We start from the raw sequence: 23,475 nt of genomic DNA, 5'->3' as shown, positions 1-23,475 counted from the left end.
TCTCCCCTTTCATCCCCCTTCCCAGACCGGTTGCGAACCCACAGCGCCGCGGAGGGAACGCCTGCGCCTCGGCCGGACACTAAGAGTTAAGATGTGGCGGAGGGGGTGGCGGGGGAGGGGCAGAGAGGAGAAAGTGGCGAGGGGGAGGGAGGCGGGGGGGACGACAGATTTCCAGCTTCTACGACGCTCTGCCTAAATTAAAAAGCAACCAATCGGAACGGCCGGAAGGGGGGCCGCGCGTCCTGAGCCAGTCATTCCGGGCCTGCCAATCACCCAGCGGGTAGCCAATCAGCGGGGGCCCTGGTGCTCGACTTCCTTGTATTTGGGAAAGTGTGGTGGTGGGTGCGCGCTCGCGGCGGAGGGTAAACATTCGACAGTCCCTGCTCTGAGAGGGAGGGACAGAGAGCGAACTGTCAGATCCCTGCGAGAGCGGGCGGGCGAGCGAGGGAGAGGGAGTGAGAGAGAGAGAGAGAGGGAGGGAGAGGGAAAGTGAGAGAGGGAGAGAGAGCGCGAACGAGGGCGCAGAGCGAGCTCCCGCTGCAACTCCGCTCCGGCTCGGCCAGCGCCAGCGCCGTCGGTGCACTCTACGAGCCGTGCAACGTGCCCACTGGAGTTGGTTGTGTATCAAGGATCCCCTATATGCACACACACACCTCCACCTCCACCAATGCACTCTTCTTCCTCCTCCTCCTCCAGACAACTGCTGGGAAAAAAATAAAACACCAACCCCAACCGTCAGCAACAAGGTAACAGAGCCATTCGACCTCATTTTTCTCCTGTTCAATTTTTCCTTGTTATATTTGTTTCCTAATTTCTGCCCAAAAGGAAAGATGTCGCATCAGACTGTGACTGTTGCGAGGAGAATGAAAAAGGACTCTTGTTTCAGAGGCAACCAAGAGCTCCGGCAATAGCAACTTCAGAGAAATGCACCATCGCAAGAAGTTTTCCTAGGACAGAACAAAACTTGAAACGAAAGGACCAGAGGAGGAGAGCAGGAGCCAGCCTCTCCTCTCCGCACACGCGAGCAGCCAGCATCACCACGCCTTCAAGGACGGAAAAAAAGTTTTACTACTCTAAGGGAAAACGAGTGAAATGTGTTCCTGAGGAGGAGAGAAGAGAGCGGGCAAGGGAAGCAGCGGTCCGGTTGCTGGTCACCCACAATTTGGTTCAGGAAGAAAGGAACGGCTGCTTTCTTTGTTGTCTCCCGTGAAATCTTCACTTAGCAGGTGGACTGAGCCCCGCGCCCGGGCAGAGTCCGCGCTCGGCGGAGGACGGCAAGAGGAGCGGGAGCCGGCGCGCCCCGCCAAAGAGCCCGGAGCGCAGGCCCGCGCCCTGCCCGGTGAGCCCCGCTGGAGCGAGCGGAACGCGCCGGGGCTGGGGGGCGGCCACGACCCCCCCTGAAGGGGGCGGCCACGGAGCGCGCCCCGAGAAGCGAGCCCCCCTCCCGAGAGCGCTGCTCCTGCTGCTCCTGCTGCTGCTGCTGCTGCTGCTGACCAAGGCCGGCCGGCGACCCCCGCGCCCTGCCGAGCGGCCTTGCAGCTGCAGCCGGGGGCCGCGGCGGCGGCGGCGGCGGCGGCGGCGGGGGCGGAGGCGGCGGAGGAGGAGGCGGCGGCGAAGGCGGCGGGGCCGGCCGGGGCCCGGGGCGGGGGCGGGGGAGGAGGGGGGGGAGGAGGCGGGAGGCGGGGGGGCGCGGCGGCGGCGGCGGCGGCGGCCGCGGCTGCTGCTGCTGCGGCGGCGGCGGTGGTGGCGGCGGTGGGGTGGCGGGAGCGGAGCGGCATGGCCACGGCGGCTTCTAACCCCTACCTGCCGGGGAACAGCCTGCTGGCGGCCGGCTCCATTGTACACTCGGACGCGGCGGGAGCCGGCGGCGGCGGGGGCGGCGGCGGCGGGGGCGGCGGCGGCGGCGCGGGCGGCGGCGGGGGCGGCATGCAGCCCGGCAGCGCCGCCGTGACCTCAGGCGCCTACCGAGGGGACCCGTCCTCCGTCAAGATGGTCCAGAGCGACTTCATGCAGGGGGCCATGGCCGCCAGCAACGGCGGCCATATGCTAAGCCACGCGCATCAGTGGGTCACGGCCCTACCCCACGCCGCCGCCGCCGCCGCCGCCGCTGCCGCCGCCGCCGTGGAGGCCAGCTCGCCGTGGTCCGGCAGCGCCGTGGGCATGGCCGGCAGCCCCCAGCAACCGCCGCAGCCGCCGCCGCCGCCGCCGCCGCAGGGCCCCGACGTGAAGGGCGGCTCCGGTCGCGACGACCTGCACGCGGGCACCGCGCTGCACCACCGCGGGCCGCCGCACCTCGGGCCCCCGCCGCCGCCCCCGCACCAGGGCCACCCGGGGGGCTGGGGGGCCGCCGCCGCCGCAGCCGCCGCCGCCGCCGCCGCCGCAGCCGCCGCACACCTCCCGTCCATGGCCGGGGGCCAGCAGCCGCCGCCGCAGAGTCTGCTCTACTCGCAGCCCGGGGGCTTCACGGTGAACGGCATGCTGAGCGCGCCCCCGGGCCCGGGCGGCGGCGGCGGCGGCGCGGGCGGCGGCGCCCAGAGCCTGGTGCACCCGGGGCTGGTGCGCGGGGACACGCCCGAGCTGGCCGAGCACCACCACCACCACCACCACCACGGGCACCCGCACCCGCCGCACCCGCACCACGCGCAGGGGCCTCCGCACCACGGCGGCGGCGGCGCGGGGCCCGGGCTCAACAGTCACGACCCGCACTCGGACGAGGACACACCGACGTCGGACGACCTGGAGCAGTTCGCCAAGCAGTTCAAGCAGCGGCGCATTAAACTCGGCTTCACGCAGGCCGACGTGGGGCTGGCTCTGGGCACGCTGTACGGCAACGTGTTCTCGCAAACCACCATCTGCCGCTTCGAGGCCCTGCAGCTGAGCTTCAAGAACATGTGCAAGCTCAAGCCGCTGCTGAACAAGTGGCTGGAGGAGGCGGACTCGAGCACTGGCAGCCCCACGAGCATCGACAAGATCGCGGCGCAGGGCCGCAAGCGCAAGAAGCGGACCTCCATAGAGGTGAGCGTCAAGGGCGCGCTCGAGAGCCACTTCCTCAAGTGCCCCAAGCCCTCCGCGCAGGAGATCACCAACCTGGCCGACAGCCTGCAGCTGGAGAAGGAGGTGGTGCGGGTCTGGTTCTGCAACCGGCGCCAAAAGGAGAAGCGCATGACACCGCCCGGGATCCAACAGCAGACGCCCGACGACGTCTACTCGCAGGTGGGCACCGTGAGCGCCGACACGCCGCCGCCGCACCACGGACTGCAGACGAGCGTGCAGTGAAGGCAAGGGGCGCAGCGCGAAGAGGGCCGCCGCCGCCGCCGCCGCCTCCGCAGCCGCTGTCAGCATCGCCGCCAACCCCCGCCGCCGCCGCCGCCGCCGCCGCCGCCGCCGCCGCGCCGACCCGCACCGGGGCCGCACCGGGCCCAGGCCAGTCCGCCGCCCTCCCCTCCGCCCAAAGACAAACATGCCCGCCCTTGGAGGAAAGAGAGAGAGAGAGAGAGAGAGAGACGGACCAAGACATTTCTGAAGTCCAAGGAAGGAGGGGCAAAACACAAAACAAAAGCGTAACAAATACCCAGACTGTTTTATATACATATATAACAAACAAAACCGGAAGAGAAAAAGGAGGCGATCATGAGATCTCGTTTATACTGTGGTGGTGTTTCCTTTTTGTTTTTCTGTTTTCTTTTTAAAGAAGGGTGAAGATGCCTAGCGCACCAAAACTGCACTCGTGAGGTTTTCCCCACCCTAGGAAGTCCTACATGGCAACAGTGGACAGCACCTAGCACCTGCCTCGTCCTCGCCTCTTAAAAAAAAAAAAAAAAAAAAAAAAAGCAGCTTCCCCCCCCCCCCCCGCCCCCGCTCTCCTTTTCACTCCCCCCATCCAAAGGGCTGACTAAAGTGATCTACCGAAACTTTCTTTCCTGGGAGCGACGTGCAAGAAAGCAGAGGCACCCTGTTTTAGTTGGCCATGTTAAAGTCATTTGGGGACAAATGGACTATGAAATAGGAAGGAGAAAACAAAGAACAGTCTTCAGGAAAAAGAAAAAGAAAGCAAGCAAGAAAGAAAATATTCACAGCTTTTGAAATTAACAGACTGAATAGCAAAGCCAAAAGAAAAAGTCTTCTCAAAGTAACCTTGGAAATAAAGCATCACGAAAGAGCAGAGGGATGGGCGAGGGAGAAGGGGACGGCTACCCAGGAGTGGGGGAGGCCAGGCTGAGTCGGGCAGGGCGGGTGGACTGGGCTAGGAGCAAGGCCCCGCCACCAGCCCCGGCTTTAACGGCGGGCACTCGGGTGGATGAGGCCTAAAGATTCCACCGCGAATATTTTTTTTATTAATATTTTTATTTTTTATTTCTGGACTGACTCAGATAAAGAGATTTAGAAGGACTGAGCACCAGCCGCTGCACTCCTCTGGACTTCTCTCCTCAATCCGTTGCCAACTTTGATTGAATGGGTGCTGTGGATGTGATTATATAATACTGCCATTTCCAAGCAGTGTTTTTGGTAGGTTTTAATAAACAGACTTTTCAAAAGACGGCAATATAGAATTGTTAGATCCGTTGTTGATCTAAAAATATTTGCTTTATATTTTCATTAAATGACTTCTTTTAATATTTTATTCAGAATACTTATGAACTGCTGCAAAACGGTAATTTATTTTTCCCCAGATCTTGTATTACGTGTTTTTTTCAGACGAGCACAAATCAAAATGAAATGAAAATATGGACAGTTGCTAGGTAGTAAGGGTATCTTTTGATGTGATCATTTGATTGTAATTTAATTTGAGTAGTGATTCCGTAAGAGCTGATCGAGAAAATAAATTTGTTAGAATGAAATAGTCTGTGTCTGATGCATAAACACTATGTGGGAAGAAAAGAGTTCTTTAGGAAATATTTTTTTACTAATGCAAATCCTTAAGTGATAGCACTGAGGAAGTACAGCCTGCTCCACGAAATACGGAGTAAAGGACAGACGTGACAGAAACTGCTAGTACTTTAACATAGTTGTCACTCCTCGTTAATCCATAAATTTCACAACATTTTTCTCTCCCTTGGTTTTAGTGGGTGTTTTTAGTGTTTTTAGGTGAGATTGTCTAAATACTAGTTCTTTTCTCGGAAATACCTGTGTCCTTTATCATCTTGACCAGAAGACTGGACTACATCACCAGTAAAAATGTGCCAACTGGTTATTAATGGCTAATACATAGCTCCCCCCCACCCACCCACCCAAGTTCACCCTCTCTTTTCCCTCCCTTCCCCCCACCATATTGCTAGGTCTCTTTCCTCTTTTTCTGAAGGCTAATAGTTGTAAAGAATAGCTTACAAGTCTATAAGATATTTTTATATTAATCACTTCCCATTAATAACTATATGAAGTTCAGTTTAAATTATTAAGCTGTTTTGGGTTTTCTGTTTCTGTTTTAGTTGTTTTCCTTGTACTGAAAGAATGTAGTTCTAAAATCCTGATTAGGGTCCACACTGCATTACCCCCAGTGTGATTACCAGCTCAGACTTTCTATGTCCCTGTCTTTCCCCAGTATGATTCCATATCTACTTTACTGGTGCTGGGGGGTTGAGCTTTTTTTGATCACTCCTCAGATACACCATGCAGAGCGGTCACATTTATCAAGTCAATGTATCAATATTTACCATGTGGGAAAATGAAAGTGTAATGCCTCAGGTTGTGAGTCCTACCGATGCAAAAGGCTCTGCTCAGTTGAGTCCCATCGTATTGTACTTAAAAAAAGTATTTGGGAGTGACACAGCAATGATTTTATGGATTAATTTCCTCCTAATCTCATTTAGCTGTCACTCACTCTTTGCCTTCTCTCATCTTCCTCTCTCTTCCTCTGATATCGATGCAGGGGTTAAAAAACCCGGAAAACTGTGAGAGCAACAGGAACAGTTATTTCTTCCAGACAGACCCTGTGTCATTTTCATAAATCAAGCCCAGCCAGATGGCCGTGTATTGGGTTGCATTATTTTAAGCACCAAATCGTACTAAAAATCACAATCATTTTGATTTGTGAAATCTGAAAAAGGCCACATTTATTAAACAGAGAGAAGGAAAAAAATGAAAACAAGAAACCACAATTTACTTTCCTTTGCCTTCATGTCTCCTCCTCTCTTGCTATTGTAATCTCTCTGCCCAGCAAATTTACAACCTGGAGGGGGGGTCGGGGGTGGGGACAAACTTTATCATTTTCTGAGGGTCTGCAGGGGCAAGCAAAACAGGCCTCATGAGAAAGCTGAGGATTGGGTGTGGTTGTTTTTATATGGTGAATACTACTGGCACGTGAGATGAAATCCTATTTTCCCTACAGGAATGGTAGTGGTTGATTAGACAGAGAATAGGTCTATTTAAAATTTTAGGAGGTATTTGCTTACTTGATTTGGCTGACAACAAAAGAACTAACATTAGATTTCACACTGTTTTCTATTAAAAAGCAACCTTTTTTGCTGATTACTTTGGAAGGAGCCCCAGATTTAAGGGTAGCAGAGTAACTTTTCATTGGCGAAGAAGAGAAAGCAAGCCCATTTTATTTCATCATTTTGCATTTTTTACAGTGAGCTCATGCTTGCACTCCATATTAAAAAAAAAAAAATCAACCCTTTGAATGTATTTACAAAATGAAATTCATGTTTGAAAAACAAAAGAGGGCAGCTATAACTGAGAGGTTTTGTGCTAAGGCTTATATTGTTACACATGTAAATAATGAAAATATTGTTATATATCACCAGATCTTTTTAATGAATTTGGTCATTGTGTTCCTTTGCAGCGCAAGTGTCTTGTGCTTCGTAAAGTGCCCATTTGTTTCCTCCATTTCAATCCACCCCCTCCTCCCCTTCCAACCCAAAGGAAAGTGACAAAGTTCTGTTCCATCAATCTGGCTAATCCTGAGCTAGGCCCATTTATAGTTTGCAGTGTCCTGTGGCTCCTGATCACTTGTCCAAGCCCCTGTCACCTCAACCACCCAACCATCTTCCCTTGCAAGTCTGGGCGATAAATCATTCAAGGTGTATTTAAAATAGTCACTTTACTGTTGTTGCTCTGCCTTTTTTTTTTTTCTTAAAGTACTTAGCCAAGGACTACTTCTTTGTTCCAAAATAGAACTGTTCATTATTGATCTTAGAGTTTCCCTCTGCTTCCCTGTAGCCTCCAGTGTTCGCTTATTACCATGCTCATAATCTGTTTTGTATGAATGGTTTTCAACATTCAGAGAATAATTGGTTCTAATATTAAATGCAGTATATACTATTGATAGTTTTATCGATAAGTGTAATATTTTAAATAATTTTAACAATTAAATTTGTTTTTTAAATTATATATTTGTAAAGTATTTATCCTGTTGGAAGCAACAATATATTGTTGTATTTATTCGTTTATTTTTGTAATAAATGATCAACCTCTTCAAGCTAAATCAAAAATGACACTTTTATATATTTATACAGAATGCTTTTTAGGATATGGGCATATTTGCACCAATTTGTATGTAAATAGAGCAAGAGCCATCAATAACTTGTAGCTTTCAGAACTAAATTGAAGGAAGAAACATTCTCTCCACATGGAGTTTAGTTTGCCCAAGTTCCAGGGTAATTAATCAAACTCTAAAATGGATGCAACAAGTATTGGCACTGGATGCAGACTTGAAATTAATTATTTAGGTGGTGGACCTGGTTTTTTTCAAGGCAGAAGGATAGAATCGAAAGAATTCTCTTCTTTCATGAAATGCACGTGGCTGACCGGACTGATTAGAACAGATGCTCTGTATTGGTGATAAAACCTAATACCTGGCTGTGCTCAGACATCTATGCTGGGGGGAAAGGTGGTGAGAGTTTTGAGTTAAGACTGCGAGGCTATCAGTGACTCAGAAGCAAGGTGATGTAGGAAGAAAGAGTTGTGTTATGTTTGTTTTTTAAAAATAGTTCTTCTTAAAATGGCTGTGGTAAGAACCTCTCCCTCCTAGTCCTGGTCAGACAGCATGAGCAGTCAGTACAGGTGTTGCTGTTGCTGATGTTGGTAAGAGCGATGCGCGTCAGAAGCGTGGGGGCCACCTCTCCAGCTCTCCGGTTGTGTAGGTCACTTGGTCACCTCTCAGTTCCTCAGGGCGACTGTTCCGAGGGCCTGAAGTTCACCCACGTGACCTCCCGGCTGCAGGAGCCCCACCGTGGGCTTGATCTTGATTTCAATAAGGAGATCAGAGGGCTCTGGGTTTGCCTGAACTTTCCAGTCTAGGAAAGGAAACAGTGCGGAGGCTGGAAGGCATGGGTGGGGGTGGGGGAGCGGAGATAGCAAGAGGGGTACTTGTGTAATCAGATTCTTTGATTTTGTTAGCCTGGCTCATGGCCTATTAATTAGATTACTCTCTCTCTCATTCTTGATTTCACATCCGTGTTTGTTCCTGTATCCTAAAATGTGGGCGCGAGCGTGGCGAGCAGGAGCCTATGATGTCACTGCCGGCCAGCGGCGGCCGCCTGGCCTTCTGGAGGGCTGTGGGCTGCGTTCTTTATGAGTCGGGTCTTCCTCAAGGAAGAGTTGGCTCTGGAAGTGACCTCAGAGGGGTCTGGGAAGAGGGCAACTGGCATTCTCGCGGCGGCACGATGTGTGTGCTAGTGAGTGTGTGTGTGTGTGTGTGTGTGTGTGTGTGTGTGTGTCCTGCGCGCCTGTGGGTGCGGGTGAGGGGAGGGGCTGCGGAAATTCGCGGCCTGGACTCCGAAGCCCTAGGGATGCAGATGGCTTGCTCAGGTGCAGGGCCTGCCTCAAGTGGAAATGGGGATCAGAGAAGCGGAGGAGGGTAGCGCCGGGGCAGAAGCCCGGTTTCTCTCTGGGACGCGGGGCAGGCGGGGCGCCGAGGTGGGGCGGTGGCGGTCGCGGTGGGGTGGCCCGATCCCTGCTTGGCCCGGCCCGGCCCGCGGCCCGGCCGTAACAGCTGCTGCCAGTCCCACAAGTTGTTTTCCTCGTGGCGACCATTCAGCAAAACGCACGATCCTTTCTCAAAGATTTAAATTTCGCGGATGAATTACCATACACCGGTTGCTTAGCAACTAAATTCAAGCAGGGCTAAGAATATGCAAGCTTTTTGTATTCTCATTAATAAAATGCCACTCTGACACAGCAACCCGACTTTGGATCACTGCAACTTCTGTAAAAGCCGTAGGAGAATACAAACCGATCCTGCCATTTAATTACAGATCAAAATGGCTTGAAACGCGATGTTTTGTTCATCTATCTTCCTAAAAGCGATGTAAAAAATAACGGCTTTTCAAGAGCAGTAGTAAATTCTTTTTTTTTTTTTAATGGAGTTGTCTATCGGGGTTACTGATAATTGTCAACTGAAACTTTTTTGAAACACAAGGTTGAAATATCTCCTTTCATCAACATCTCTGCTCTCCCCCTCAGTCCCCTGTCCTCTGATCCTTCGATCGTTCCCCAGCCTGATAATGACAATTATTATCATAATTCAGGAAATACCCAGGCCTTGGGAGCCCTGGGGACTAACGGGCAGTTGGTAGAGCAATCGACAAGGCCGGTGGCTGGAGAAAACCTAAGAAATTGCGGAGAGAGAGCGAAATGAAAACTTGCGAAAGTTTCCTTGGAAGGTGGGTCGGCTGGAGGTCGTAGAGGTACTGACGAGCACTTTTTGGGACGCCTAGGAGAATTAAAGGTAGAAATGCCTGTCGACCTCTGTTCCACGTTTGCGGATTTTCCGTGCTGGGGTCCAGCCTCCTCTCCCCGGAATTCGGTTGCAGCCTCCCCCTCCGCGGACCGCAGAGTTCAGAGGGGCTGAGTTCAGGGCCTGCTGACCCCGGCTCTCTCCGAGATCCACCTCCCCGCTGCCCCCAAGCCCTGGAGCCCTGGAGGAAAAGCAACCACGGAGTTGGACCCCCTGGGTCTTCAAAGACTCTGGCCCAGCCCAGGGCCCAGAGCCTGGGATTTACAGAAGGGGGGCACTCCGCGTCCATTCCCGAACGGTGCTGTGCCTGGAAGGGGGCGCGCTGGCTCAGAATAAGGGTCTAACGCTTGGCTACAGTTCGAATGTGGGGGGAGTAGGGGTCACAGAGGACTGGCCTCGCAGGCGGGTAGGTCGCATTGTTTGGGAACGCGCCTGGATCTAGGAAGCCGGGGCTGGGGAGGCGGCGGGGGTGGGGGGGGGGGCAGGGCTGGAGGAGGCTGGTGGCTTTGTGAAGTTTCGGGCCTCCAGGCCCTGCGCGCCGCACTGGGGAGTGGAGTGCCTGGGTCACCCTGGGCACTCGGCCCGCGCCTAGGCGGAAACTCGAGCGCCCGGGGAACGCTGCATGTGCCCGGCCCCGTCACGGTCACCTCCCGAGCACAGTCCCCGGCTGGAGACTGCGGGCCCCGGGCCTGCGCGGCGCTACTACGCTGGCGGTGGGCGAGCGCGGGCCGCAGGGGAAGGCAGGGGTGCCAGGCGTCCGGTCGATGCCCAGTCTACCCGCCGAGACGATTGTGCGCCGGCTTCGCTTTGGAAGCTGCAAAAGGAGGCCGCGGTCCTCTTTAGAAAGACCCAGGGGCAAAAGTGAAACTCTCCAGACTGGTTCCAATAACATTCCCAGGGAGCCAACCCCCCTTGCTTACACTTTGGCAAACGTGAGAACTTTAGAGGTGGCTCTTCCCCAGGTCAGTATGGACGCTGAAGGATAACGACCCCCACACCTCGACTGACTCAGTTTTTACCCGATTTCTTTCTAGTGAGTTAAAAAAAAGAAAAAGTGGAAAGTAAACCATAAGTTGAAATATGTGCTCTGTTAAGTGCTCAGAGACATTAGAGTTCATTTTTCAGTAAAAGGTACATAATAAACAGGAAGCCATTTATTGACAAATACAATTGTCCCAGACAAGTCACATTCCATGTACGTAATTCATTAATGGAATTCGTTCCTTTTCCTCCCTTTGGAAAGAGAAATTTTAGCTTTTAAAAATAGCCAAGTCTTGGAGGAGGGGAGAGTGGTTAGTTACCTGTTCCTAGAAAAGGAAGCAGGGAAGTCTGGCCAATTCCTGGCTGTGGGGGGTGTTAAACAGTATAAAATAACAATTTTAAAGGTATGGGGAGCCTTTTTTTTTCCTTTGTCACTCTCCAGAAAATAAGTTTGTTGATCTGAGTTGCTGTCACCAGACTTGTCCAGTGGCAATGCGCTGGTAACATAATCCTAGTTGGCCTGTGTGCGCCCATACATGTGAACAAAACTAAAATTTAAATAACTTGAGCTGCCTGGGAATACACCAGAATTTTATCCGTAAAACTCACTTAGTTGCCATAGTTTTAGAAATGTCTGTGGAAACGTGCCTGCCGTTCTCTCTCCTTGAGAGACGTGATCCTGGGGAGATGCTCCCACACAACATCTTAGTCACCAGTGTAAGCCAGAATCACTTACCTGGAGAACCTGGGTTTGGTCTTTTCTAATTTGAGAAGCAAATTAGTGAATCCCCTTTCCCTGCAAGCTGGGAGAGGGACCTTGTCCAGGAGAGAACCATCTGGAATGGGCGGAAGGCAGAATCAAGTGTGGGTCTCTGGGTGACCCGGGGAGTAGCAAGTAAACATCAAAAGCACAGGGCACGCTGAGGTGTATCTGGGGCTTTGTGACATCCCAATACAAGGCATGGTTACAAAGAACAAAAAAGAATGATAAACTGTTCCTGTTTCATTGTTGTAGCTACAAAATAACAGGACGGACACTGAGAGGAAAGCAAAAACATCTTTTAATATGAAAACAAAAACAAAAGGACAAGGGATGTTCTGATGAAGAGCTGCCTGGGAGATTGCACATTAGTTGTGTCCTCCAGGACTGCCTCTCGGCAGAAGGCAAGCCCATTTAGTCGGCTGGAACATTGCACACTGAAATAGAATAGATATTCATTTCAAAGAGCTCGCTTTGTGCCAGCACTGAAATACAAGGTGCCCGAACCAGCTACCCTCACTCCACCCAGGTTCAGACGGGGCAACCTCCAGGTCTGAGTTGGGACCAGACAGGTTTGTGCTCCTCCCCCACCCTGTAAGAATCTGGGAGGGAGAGTCGTTTTCATTTGCACCTCCAAGGTTGGAAACTCTCCAGCAGAGTTTTTAAAAATAAACAAGTCTAATCAGAAAGTGTAGTGCCCAGAAACTAACAAAATGAAAATAAATGTCTTGGTAGCTTGGTCTGGACAATCTGTAGGTTACAATGCGGAAAAACCCCTTAGTGAGCACAATGACGTCTACAGTATCTTTGATTAACTTTGGGGAGGGGTGGGGGACAAAGCTTTCAAACTTCCTCAGGTGGTCCTACCGATTATACTTTGTGCTCCTTGAAGATTTCATCCAGGGCTTTAAAAATGTTTCAGACCTGAAGAATGTCTTTAATTCTTCTGAGAACTATTTAATAGTTGTCCTGGATGTTTTCAACAAGACAGGGATGCCAAGTAAGTGGTCTGGGGTCCAGTGAAGTCCACGGGGTGGTAATGGTGGATACTCAAAGGCACTGAGCAACCTGCCCCTGTAATGGGCTTTCTGCTTTTCAATGAGGAGGGGCCGAGGAGGTCAACACTATTTATATATGTACCTGATCCCACCGGCTTTCCTCTATTTATCAAAGAGGAAGACCTACAAGGGAGGGGGTGAAAGGGAGGGGAGAGACCAAAAGACAGATCAGTTACTTCCCCACTTTGTTCCTGGGCCTTGAACTGGGCTTCAAGGAGGGGAATAAAAGTCTCCAGGGAATGAACCCCCCCCACACACACACACCTCTATTAGCCTCACCCTGACACTCTCACCCCCACCCCAAGGCCAGAAAACCCTGTGCCGGCTGATTTGCGGCAAAATGGTAACTTGAGGAACCCTGTGTGAATGTGTTACATAACATAGGGAGAGGTGCTTACGCTTGATTTTTCTCCCAGTGGCTATGAGCAGGCAGAAAGGCCTAGAAAGGAGGAATGAAGACAAATTAAATAGGAAATCTATGGGGAAATGCATAGCCCTATACAACGAAGCATGTAAGTTTACCTGCACCTCTTGTGTGCCAGAGTATCCTTTAAATACCCTACCTAGAGGTGTGCTTTGACCAAAGAGGAGGCATGTCTAATTTGGGGTTTGGGGAAGGACAATTATACCCAAGGAGGCTGGGATCCTGTGGCCCTGGAGCCAGTAGAAGCCAAGTTAGTTCCAAGCTCTGTGTTATCCCACCTGCTCTTTCTGATGGAATCCTCACGTCCTTACTCTGGGAGGGCAGGTGACCCCTTCCCCGTGCACCCTGCTGTGCCCACCCCAGTCACCCCGGCCTGTGGCAGGTGAGCTACTCATTCGCCAGCAGCAGGAGCCCACCGCTGCAGCAGTCCGAGGTCACATTCAGAAAGCTTGTCCTTCCCCGGAGAGCCTCCCCCAAAGGCGAAGGGCGGTGCGAACCGAGTTCCTCTGCCCCAAGCGCGAAGGGGAAATCCTAACCAAGGGACAAGCATTATGCAGGAGAGGATCTGCAGCGGGCAGTTGATCTGGGCAGATCCCCAGCGCCAGGCCCTCTCCGCAGAGGGACGGGGCTGGGGGGAGGGGACGGGGGGGGGGGGGGGGAGCGTGCTGTGGTGGTGGCGGGCGGTCCCGGGGAGAGGGAGCAGCCGAAGGCGCGCAAGCTGACAAAGCTGTAACAAAGGATTCAAGCAAAAGTAGTACCAAGGATCTTTAAATTATCACACACCTTACAGGCGTGTCCCCAGCTCCCGGGACATAGAGTCCGTTGATTGTTCCCCCGGGCTCCGCAGACGTGCCCCGGCTGTCAATGGTGCAAGGCTGGCTGCCCGGCTTCACGGCCTCGGCCCCTGCGCTCCCGCAGGCCCGCCGCGGGCATGGGTGGGTGGCGGCGCCTGGGTCCGCCGGGCCTTGTCGGTGGCTGTTCCTCCGGTGGCGCAGTGAGGCCGCGGTCTTGCTGGGCAACATCCCTGGCCCTTGGTTGCTCCCCCCCCCCCTCGCCCCCACCCCTCCGCGAAGGTCATGGGCTGCGATCAGGCCTGGCAGTGGAGGCCCAGAAGCAGTCCACACGCCTCCCTGCTGGACAAGAAGAACGCTGGAGAAAAGGGGAGCTCCTGGGTTTGGCGGATGTCTGAGTCACCATGGCCTTTGCAAGGAGAGCAAGCAGGACAACATAGAAAAGACGCCCCCAGGACGTGCTTTTGAGGCTTTCAAGGAGGCTAAGCTTGGGCACTCGAGTCCTCCCCCCACCCCCGCTGAGGCTCCCAGAGCCCCCCATACCCTCTGGCCCTTCTGTCACCGCTGCCCCCAGGCCTACCATCACCACCAAACCTTGGCAGTGACCCGGCGCCCCTGCTCTGGGTAGGTATTGGTGGATAGGAGTTGAAGCCCCAGCACCCGGTTCCGGGAAAGTTGAGACCAAAGCGGTAGGGGAGTGATTGTGAGTGGTGAGGCAGAACAGCGTAAAGACCCCAAACTTCCCCCTAGTGCCCCCACTGGGTTCCCGAGGCTCCCCCTTGCAGCTGCCGGGGCCTTTGAGAGTTGATGAGAAAGGCATTTTTTTTCTGGGAACTCTGGGTCCCAGGAGGGCAGCTGGGCGAGCGGGAGAAAAGGAAGAAGCCCTCACGCTCTGAGGTCAGGAGGACGAGTAGGGAGAAGAACCCATCAGGACTCGGTGCCCCTCCACTGGCGACAAAGGAGGTGATGAGAACAAAACTGGGGAAGAAGGGTAGAAGTGGGTATAAACTGTGTTCAGTGACCATCCCTCTCCTTCATGGTGTCCTCTTTCTTTAATTCAACCCAGAGGGGGCCCCTCGGAAGAGCTGCAGACTGGGGCTTCCAGCCGCCTGCGCCCACCCAGCAGGGCCTCACAGCCCCCCCCCACCCGGGGGGCAGCCCAGAGTGGAAGGTCTGCCAAAGTTGGCTCAACCCTCAGGCCAGGCCTCCAGAGGCTTCTGCCCTCCGACCTCCCCCCCAACCCTGGCTGGCCTGAGCTGGGCTGGGCTGGGGCTCCGACCTCACCAATGGCCTCCGGAGTGGGGCCGGCTAGGAAATTCCAGCCAGGCAGCCCAGCATGGCAGAGAGAACTGGAGGGAGGGAATGACACTACCCCTGGCTCCGTACAAGTGCAAATGAGATGCATTCTGGCTGATCAGTCCACTGTATTTTATGCAACTTAATGTCGATGTCTTGTCAACTCTTCCCATCGGGAAGAATAACAGAAAATTTTAACGAGAATTTGTGTGTGTCTGTGGTTTCCGACTACAGTTCCGGGCAGGGAGATGGGGTGAGGCTGGAGACAGGGAGGTTTGCTGACATGAGCAGCGTTGTATAAACCCCCCTAAAATGCAACCTTAGGCCACAAAGAAGGAAACAAGAGGCAGGATGGGTTAAGGTTGCTGACAAGAGACCCTGATGCAACTAGTTGGATCTCTGGCTGGGGAAAGTTTAAAGCAGTGACATTTCTTTTCAAGGAGCAAAATGTATTTGTATTTACTTGGGTGCAGGGGACAGATCAAACTCCTCCTCCCAGCTTACCTGACATCTTGAATGTCTAAGGGCCACTTAGGGGGAGTCTCAGGAGTCCACCAGGAGAGAAAAGGGCCGTGGAGGCCCTCTCTGGGTGACAGCGTTCGCTGCCCTCTTTCTGTGTCAGTTTCAAAGCAAGTTGTAAGTTGAGGAAACTTGCCTCCACCTCTGACCAGACTCGCCCACCAGGTTTCCTGAGAAAGCAAGTCCCGTCAGACCTAGATGATCGACGCCTCCTGTAAAGGGAGAGAACGGCAGGGCAGGGCGAGTCCCAGAGACCAAAGGAGCCTCCAGTGTCCTGCCCCAGGGCCACCTCATGTGGTTCACATGGGCGCTTTGGGAGAGCTCTCGTCTTTTTCTTTCTTTCTGTTCTTTCTTTCTTTCTTCCTTTATTTCTTTCTCTTTTTTCTTTCTTTCTTTCCTTCTTTCTCTTTCTTTTCTTTCTTTCTCTTTCTTTTTCTTTCTCTTTCTTTTTCTCTTTCTTTCTTTCTTTCTTTCCTTGTTTCTTTCTTTTCTTCCCTCCTCCCCCCCACCCCCCCAGCACAGAGCCCTAGAAGTCCTGATAGTACAGCCAGAGAGGACTGGAGGGCCAGATCCACCCTCCTCCTCCGCCCCTCCTCATAGGTATTGTTGTCTCAGGCTTGTCTGCAGCTGACCCAAGGCAGGGGAACAATGGGTTTTCTAAGCCCTGTTCCCAAGCCCTGCCCCTCTCCCCCCTGCCAGGCTCAGTGGTAGGCAGGGCACAAATGGCTGAGAGTAAGGGGAGCTTCGTGCCAGCTCTTGCCCCCTCTTTCATGATGTTCTCAGGGTCAGCAGGGAATTTGTTGTTGACATATGAAGCTGTCCTGTGAAGATCTGCCTCTGGGGTCGGTCGGCTGCCCACTCAAGGAAGCTATGGTAGTTTTACTCTCAGGACCCAGGGTATTATGTAGGTTGCTAACAGTCAGGTCCAGGAAGGAGAGACAGGCACCCTGGGAGCCAGTGAAGGGAGACTACCCCAGGCCCATTTCATTCAGGTGAGGTTGTTGGACCCTCCGGGTGGCCAAGATGATTCCACGCTATCCTGTTACCTGTGGAGGACTCCTTTCTCTGCAGTATTCCTTGGCTGAGGTGTGAGATGCCCTCACTGCTGGGCAATTAACTCGAACAAAATAGAACGGGGAGGGGGTGATCATGTGCTTCCCGTCAAGACAAGGGGCCACCCGGCACTCTGAAACTATCCAAACTTTTACGCTGCTTAGCAGAGGAGTCTGCTGGTCGCCAGCAGCTCAGGTTTCTGCCGTGCAGCGTGGGCATTTCCATGCCCGCCTGGTAAATACATCAGAACCAGATGTATGCTGCTGCTCTGGGCTTCCACCCAGGGGCCAGGGTGCTGGGGACACGTCCCAAACAAGACAGACTTGAAATTCATTGCCCCCTACTCACCCAGCGGCCTGAGAGGCCACTAGAAAGGGCTGGACTCCAGGGCAATGAGCGGAGGTGACCTACAGCAAAATGAGCTGCTAGCTCCTCTCCAACGGTTTGGTCGCCTTTCTCCCCCTGCTGCATGGTGGCTGACCAGAGCCCCTGCAAGTTGCCCTGTCCCTCTCTTCTTGCTATGGGATCCCAACAGGCAGCTGGTTCCCTTGTGCCCTCCCAGGTCAGTTCTTTCCATCTGGGATCACAAGGGTGTCCACAAAGAGGCAGGGAGGAGCGAGAAACCATCTTCACTAATAAACAAACCCAGTCACAGTAGCCTGTACCCCAACAGACCCTTCTCGCTACCCTTTACTTCGCTAGCAGTCGCTTAGCTTTTGACAGGCCGAAACCATTTCAACCCACGAGCAAAAAGAACAATTTTAAAGGTAGGCCACGTTCCTCATTTCTCCTTGGCTCCCCAAGTTCACCATCGCTCACTTCCTCACCTCCCAGCCATCTGGATATCCATTACCCCATCCGAAGGTCTCAAACACTTGTTCCTTAAAATCTTCTGGGGCTTGAGCATTTCCCCAGTCACTGGTGAGGGAACACACCCTCCCCACTCCAGGGCCGCATCCAAGCCTGGTAACTCATTGCATAACTCGATGCCCCCCAGAAACACAGATTCCCTCATTTATCAGGAGTAGCAATAAACTTTACTGAAAGAGAGAAATTCAGCATTGACTGTGCATGGGATACCTACTGGTGGACTCTTTGAAAACATCCTCTCTAGCTTCTGACCTCCTCCGTTGGGGTGGAGTGCTGTAAACATCTTAGGTAGCAGAATTTGGAAACAGCTTGATCACCGCCAGCAGCTTTGGGGTCCTTCACTCCAACCATTAGTAATAAAGTCATTAATAGTCATAATGGGCATTTAATTGCTTGATCTGATTGGTGCTTTCTTCCCGACCCCATTTAGTTTCTTGGGGGAAGTACAAGGGGTCCAGAACCAGTAAAGGGAAGCCATTTGCAGGCCACTTTCTCAAGCAGAAGGGAAAGTACTTTTGTTATATTTGCAGACATGTGTCTCACACATTTTTCCCCCTGCTTTTTGTAAACTATCTAAGAATAAACATTACAGATCTGGGTTTTAATTTCTCCAGATGGGATCATAAAGTACCTAGGAGATTATATATATATATATATATATATATATATATATATATATATGTAATAGAATTGAGGACACATGGCTGCTGTTCACACTGAAAGCCGAAAAGAGGCTCAAGGCGAAAGGAGGAACAATTGAACCGTCCGTGGGACCGAGTGTGTGAGCAAGTTCGCTTTATTCCTTCTCAGGAAGAGGGTCTGCGGCGGCGAGGGAAAGTTTCCCCGGGTGTTTGAAGAGGCACTTGGCAAGGCTGGCCGGACCTTCCCACCAGCCAGGCGGCTGGGCTGGGGGCTTCGCGACCCCTCCTCCCAAATCACGCCCCCCCCCCCCCCTCCTCTCCTCTGTGCTCGGGCTCTTCGTTTCATCCCGGCTGTCCTCTTAGGAACCCCACCAGAGAACTTCCTCCGAGGGTCCAGGCTGCGCTCCCTCTGCCCTACCCCTGCCTCTCCTGCCCGCTCCCCCCGCGCCCCGGACTCACCCCGAGCGGTCCTTCCACTCCGCACAACAGACAGGAAACCGGCCTCAGTCGGGGCAACATCTGAAACCACATTTTATCAATACCATCAAAGACCAGCGCACACACGTAGGGCTCTGAGCTCCGGAGCCCGCTTCTTGCCGAAAACCGGGTATAGGGGGAGGGCGGTTAGGGCGAGAAATCCTCCCTCCAACCGCGATTTCAGCTTTCTTATGGAAATGAACGCGACGGGCCGCTCACCCCGCGCCCGGCTCAGGATCCCCAGCCCTTTGCTCCCGTTAGCCCCCGCCCTTCCAGCCCCGGGTTCTCGCCGGGACCGGCGTGTGTGGACGCGCTCGCCGTGCGCCCCGGCCGCGGCGCGCGCGGGGACCCGGGCCGGTGGGCTCCCCTCCGCCCGGCTGGCCGCCGCCGGCGTTACATATTCAGAGATAGCTACTTTCTTAAAGGAGAACCGACCGCGCGGCAAAGTTCAGAGCCGAGGGGAGGCACAAAGGAAGGTGTCGGCTCCCGTGTGTTCTCGAGGTTGGGGCGACGCATCCCCTCTCCGCCGCAGTGCCCACTCAGACTGCATTAAGGAGAGGATCGGGGGCCCGGAGCGCCTCTGGTCGAGCCACTCTTCTTGGAGGGCGTGGAAGGAGAGAGTCACTTGGTGTGTGGGGACAAAGCTCCCACCTGGATCCCTAATGGGTTATTTTAAAATTAGCGATCGCAGCTTACGCCCTAGGGTACCCAGGGGCTTATTTCAAGAGGAGGCTGTTAGATGGCACCGCTCGGGCTCAAGGGCAGCAAGAAAGTTTGCCCTTGGTTGTTGGAGACGCACGCACGCACGAAGTTTATTAAACCTTGCACCGAACAGTTCCCTTTGAACGGTTAAAACAACAAAACCACCACCTGCCCCCTTCTTTTAAAAAGAGAGCTGGGGCAGTAAGTCGGGACAGAGGAAGGGGTTGTAATGAGCGCGTCACGACACGCTGGTGTCTGCGCCCCACTTTGCGGCGCGGCCCCGGCCCCTCTCCCCCTCCCCGCGCACCCGGCACCCGCGTTCCGGGGCCGCGGGCGCCGGCTTCTCCAGGCCGCGGCCGGGCGCCCGTCTGCTCCCGGGAAGCGCCGCCAAGGGCCCAGCAGGAACCCGAGTGTTTCCCACTTGGGCAAGGAAATGGCGAAAGTTCTCGGCCGGCCCTGCGGAGGGGCCTCCTAGAAGCGCGCTCCGCCCGGGGCCCGGCTGACCCGCGACGCGGGGCCCCGCGTGGTGCCGGGGCGACGCCCGCGCCTGTGCCCGGCCTCGCGCGCACCCTCCCCATCACTCACACTCACACCCCGCGGTGCTTTTTGTTCCGGGCCAGGCTCACTTTCACAAGTGGTTAGAAAAGTCTTGAGCGCCATCTAACGGGAGCAGCAAAAAGTTGGCGCTGGGTGGAGGTTAGGACCCAAGAGGCGCAGGGGCCTGGCCTGGAGGGTTCTCTCCCCCCACCCTCCTCGCACTCCGGGACTAGACACCACTCCCACCCCCGCCACACACGTACACACATGCTCCGGAATCCGGAGCCCCCCTCTGAAGCCCACTTTCTGAGGGAAGCGATACCCGTTTGGCCTGCCTGCCCGCCAGGGGCTGTCCCCTACGCCCCTGTCCTCTCTTCCCTTCCCTTCCACGGTCCCCCAGGCCACCAAAGAAGTCGGATCGCCTTGCACCTGAGGTGATAGGGCCCTGGTGTCGTTCAAGTTCTCTCTTTTTCCTTTTGGGCTCTGAAGGAAAGTCCCAAGTAGCCCTGGGAGGGCACACCTGTCTTCCAAAAGAACAGCCACATAATGAAGAGGTCTGCAGCCAAAGAAGCTTCCAGAGGGTTGAGGAAAGGATGTGAAAGAGGATAACGGTAATGAAACAAAAAGGAAGTGCTCAACGGAGGGCAGTTTGGTCCGGGATGGCCTCAGGAGAGATTTAATGTCCCCAGGGAGGAAAGAGAATGGATTCTGAGGAGCTGTCCTGGAAAGTGGGAGCAATCTGACCAGTGGTGAAGCCCAGGAAGGGAGGGTCTCCAAAGAGGGCAAAAAAGGAGAGTGGAAGAGAGGGACCCACCTACCCAGGAGGTGGGTGGCAATCTGAGGAGGTCTAAGCCCCTCCTGAAGGTTCCAAGCCACTGTGAGGAACTTGGTCACCTGAGATAAAAACAGGGGGCACACACTCCTATCAGGTCAGGACGTCTGCAGAGGCTGATATCTGTGACCAGCTATGAAACAAAGACGACAAGGAGGAGGGGTGGCAGGCCCGAATCACCCTCTCCTGATATCCCACAGCTGCCGAATGCCCTGCAATTTAACCGTGGAGGTGACTTACCTCTAGTGCCTCCAAGCAAAGAGCCAGAGGCAGGGAAGGCCTGAGAACAGCCTTGGATAGGATCGTTGAACTTGGCGATGTGATGAGAGGTGGTCCTGGAGTCCAGATTCCAGGGGGAAGGAATGGATCTCATCGACAGCCCTCTGCCCTGCCTTCCTGGGTTTAGAGAATGGGGATTAGAAAACCCCGGTCCTCCCTCAAGGATGTTATGAGGGTGGAACGTGATGTCAGACATACAAATATTTTCTCTTGTGATAAAATACACACAAATTGATCACGTTAACCATTTTTAGGGGTATTAGTTCAGTGGCATTAAGGACATTCCCATTATTGTACAGTCGTCACCACCTTCCGTGTCCAGAACTTTTTCATCTTTCTGAACTGAAACTCTGTCCCCATCAAACACGAACTCCCCATCCCCCCCCCCCCACTCCACCCAGGCGCTGGGGGAATCATTCTACTTTCTGTCTCTATGGGTTTGACCCCTCCAGTTACCTTACGTAAATCATACAGTATGTGTCCTTTTGTGACTGGCTTATTAAACTCAACTTACTGTCCTCAGGGTTCATCCATGTTGTAGCATGTGCTAGAATTTCCTTCCTTTTCAAGACGGAGTAACATCCTTGGTATGGATAGACCACATTTTGTTCATTTCATTCTTCCATCAGTGGACACTTGAGTTGTGTCCACGTTTTGCCTACCGTGAATCATGCTGCTATGAACATGGGTGTACATGTAGATCTCACATTCGATTCTTTGGGGGTCTATACCTAGAAGTGGGATTGCTGGATCCTATGGTAATTCTAAGGAGACCAGAGATTCACCTTCTCTTAAGTAGAAAGGAGAGAGAGAGAGAGAGAGAGAAAAAAAAATGGTGCTTGTCTTTCTCCTGGACTCTTTGATTTCTTCCAACTGAAAGAGATGCTAGGGTCCCAGACATCAGCCATGTGGACTGGTGGAAATCTTTGAAATCCTTTCTCCTTGGGGGGGGGGGGGTGGCGGGGGGAGGGGGAAGCAAGTGTGCAAGTGGTGGGGGGGGGGGTTGGGCAGCTGCCCTTCTGCTCCCAGAATTCTCTTTTTGGGAGCTCTCTCTCTCTTACAGAGCATCCCTCCACTTCCTTCCACGGCCTGATCTGCCGGTGATCTCATGCCAACCTTATTTAGTACGTATGTGTAGTGTATTTACAGAATGCTCTAGTATCCTTCTTTTTTTTTTTTTATATAGTAGTGCCCAAGGAAACAGATTCATGTTTTCTTTTTGTTTTTTTCTTAGTAAACTCTGCCCCCAACATGGGGCTCAAACTCACCACCCCTAGATGGAGAGTCATATGCTCTACCGACCGAGCCAGCCAGGGGCCCCCAGGTTAGTGTTTTTATTGCCCGCATTTAAAGTGGAAATATCTAGAGCGGGCACAAGATACTGCGTGAAGACTGCGGTGGCTGGGTCGTGGCCGAGGCTTCTAGCCTGAGCTTGACTTGGCCCACTGAAGCACACTGTTCCTTCCATCTGACAGGAGGGCTGGCACAGGACAGAGACGAGAGAAACCAGAGCAGCAAGCCTTGGCAGAGACCTCGGTCTCCCTTCTGCCACCAGGCCAACTTTGCCACTTGCTGAACAGCCCCAGCTCTCCGGTGCTGCTGCTCTCCGGGGTTCAGGGAGTGCAGGGAGGGGGCTGGGCAGCCCCTTGGGGAAGGGTGCTGCGGGAGGCAGTTCCCAGCACCTCACCTCCAGGAGGCGAGGATTCGTCTGGCCCTCCCCTTTAATTGCTGCGTCTGCTCCCCAGAGAGAAGGATGTGCTGCACATCAAGAGCTCGGTAACTTAAGACAAAAGAAGAAAAAAATCACTACTGTGACACACGCAGGCACACACAATCATTTCCTCTCCCCTTGTTAAAGCCACTTCCATGTGAAAGCGAAGAGACAGAAGGATTACGTCCTGGGGGCGCTGGGACCAGGAGACCCCTCAGCATTCTGAAAGGGCTTTGTAGTGTTTGGATCCAAGCCATTTGTTTCTAGAGAGAATCGCATTGGGTACGAGCTTGCTTTTTCCATTTGCAATGGCTTATTAAGTATAAGCATCTCTCTTCTCTCTGTTTACTGAGTGATTAGCTCTCCCTCCAACTGACCCTGCCAGGGGAGATAGCCAAAGTATATCCTTAACACACAGTTACCCTGCAAAATGTCCTTCCCATAAAGCCAGAGACCACAGACAGGACCCCCTGGTTCATTGTGGTGTCTTCTTTTTATAGTCAGCAATGAGGCTCTCCACTGATGGTACCGTGTGTGAAGTGATGCCACCCGTATTTCTACGGTTCCATTCCAGTCACGGGAGAGAGAAGAATCTAGCTGTGACAGAGGCAAGCTGGTGTGTGCCCTCTGCGTGGGGCTTGGCTGGGGGGCCACAGCCCCGGGGCTCAGTGGCTGCCAATGAATCTTTTCTAAGTTGTACAGTGACCCTTCCCACAAAAAACCGTCCTTCATGTCCTGGTGCTTCAGGACAAAGACGAAAGGAAAAAGCTCCTTCAAGCACCTGAATACAGGCAGTTGAAAAATCTGGGAACTCGTAAGCAGTAAAGATTAACCAGATACTGGATGATTAGTAGCTGGTTGCCTGGCT

At 53.4% G+C, this 23,475-nt stretch overlaps 1 protein-coding gene across 1 annotated transcript; it reads left to right on the top strand.

Annotated features, from left to right (window-relative positions):
* The first annotated feature begins 1,776 nt into the window (after positions 1 to 1,776).
* POU3F3 (POU class 3 homeobox 3) lies at positions 1,777 to 3,276 on the top strand. The gene has a single exon (XM_042930197.1). It carries the CDS (start codon positions 1,777 to 1,779, stop codon positions 3,274 to 3,276), a length of 1,500 nt encoding a protein of 499 aa, XP_042786131.1.
* Positions 3,277 to 23,475: the final 20,199 nt, after the last annotated feature.

The sequence above is a fragment of the Panthera leo genome, chromosome A3 (genome assembly GCF_018350215.1).
Source record: "Panthera leo isolate Ple1 chromosome A3, P.leo_Ple1_pat1.1, whole genome shotgun sequence".
In the NCBI taxonomy this organism is placed as follows: Eukaryota; Metazoa; Chordata; class Mammalia; order Carnivora; family Felidae; genus Panthera; species Panthera leo.
The sequence above is the reverse complement of the archived record's forward strand: the minus strand, read 5'-3'. Positions and strand labels throughout refer to the sequence as shown.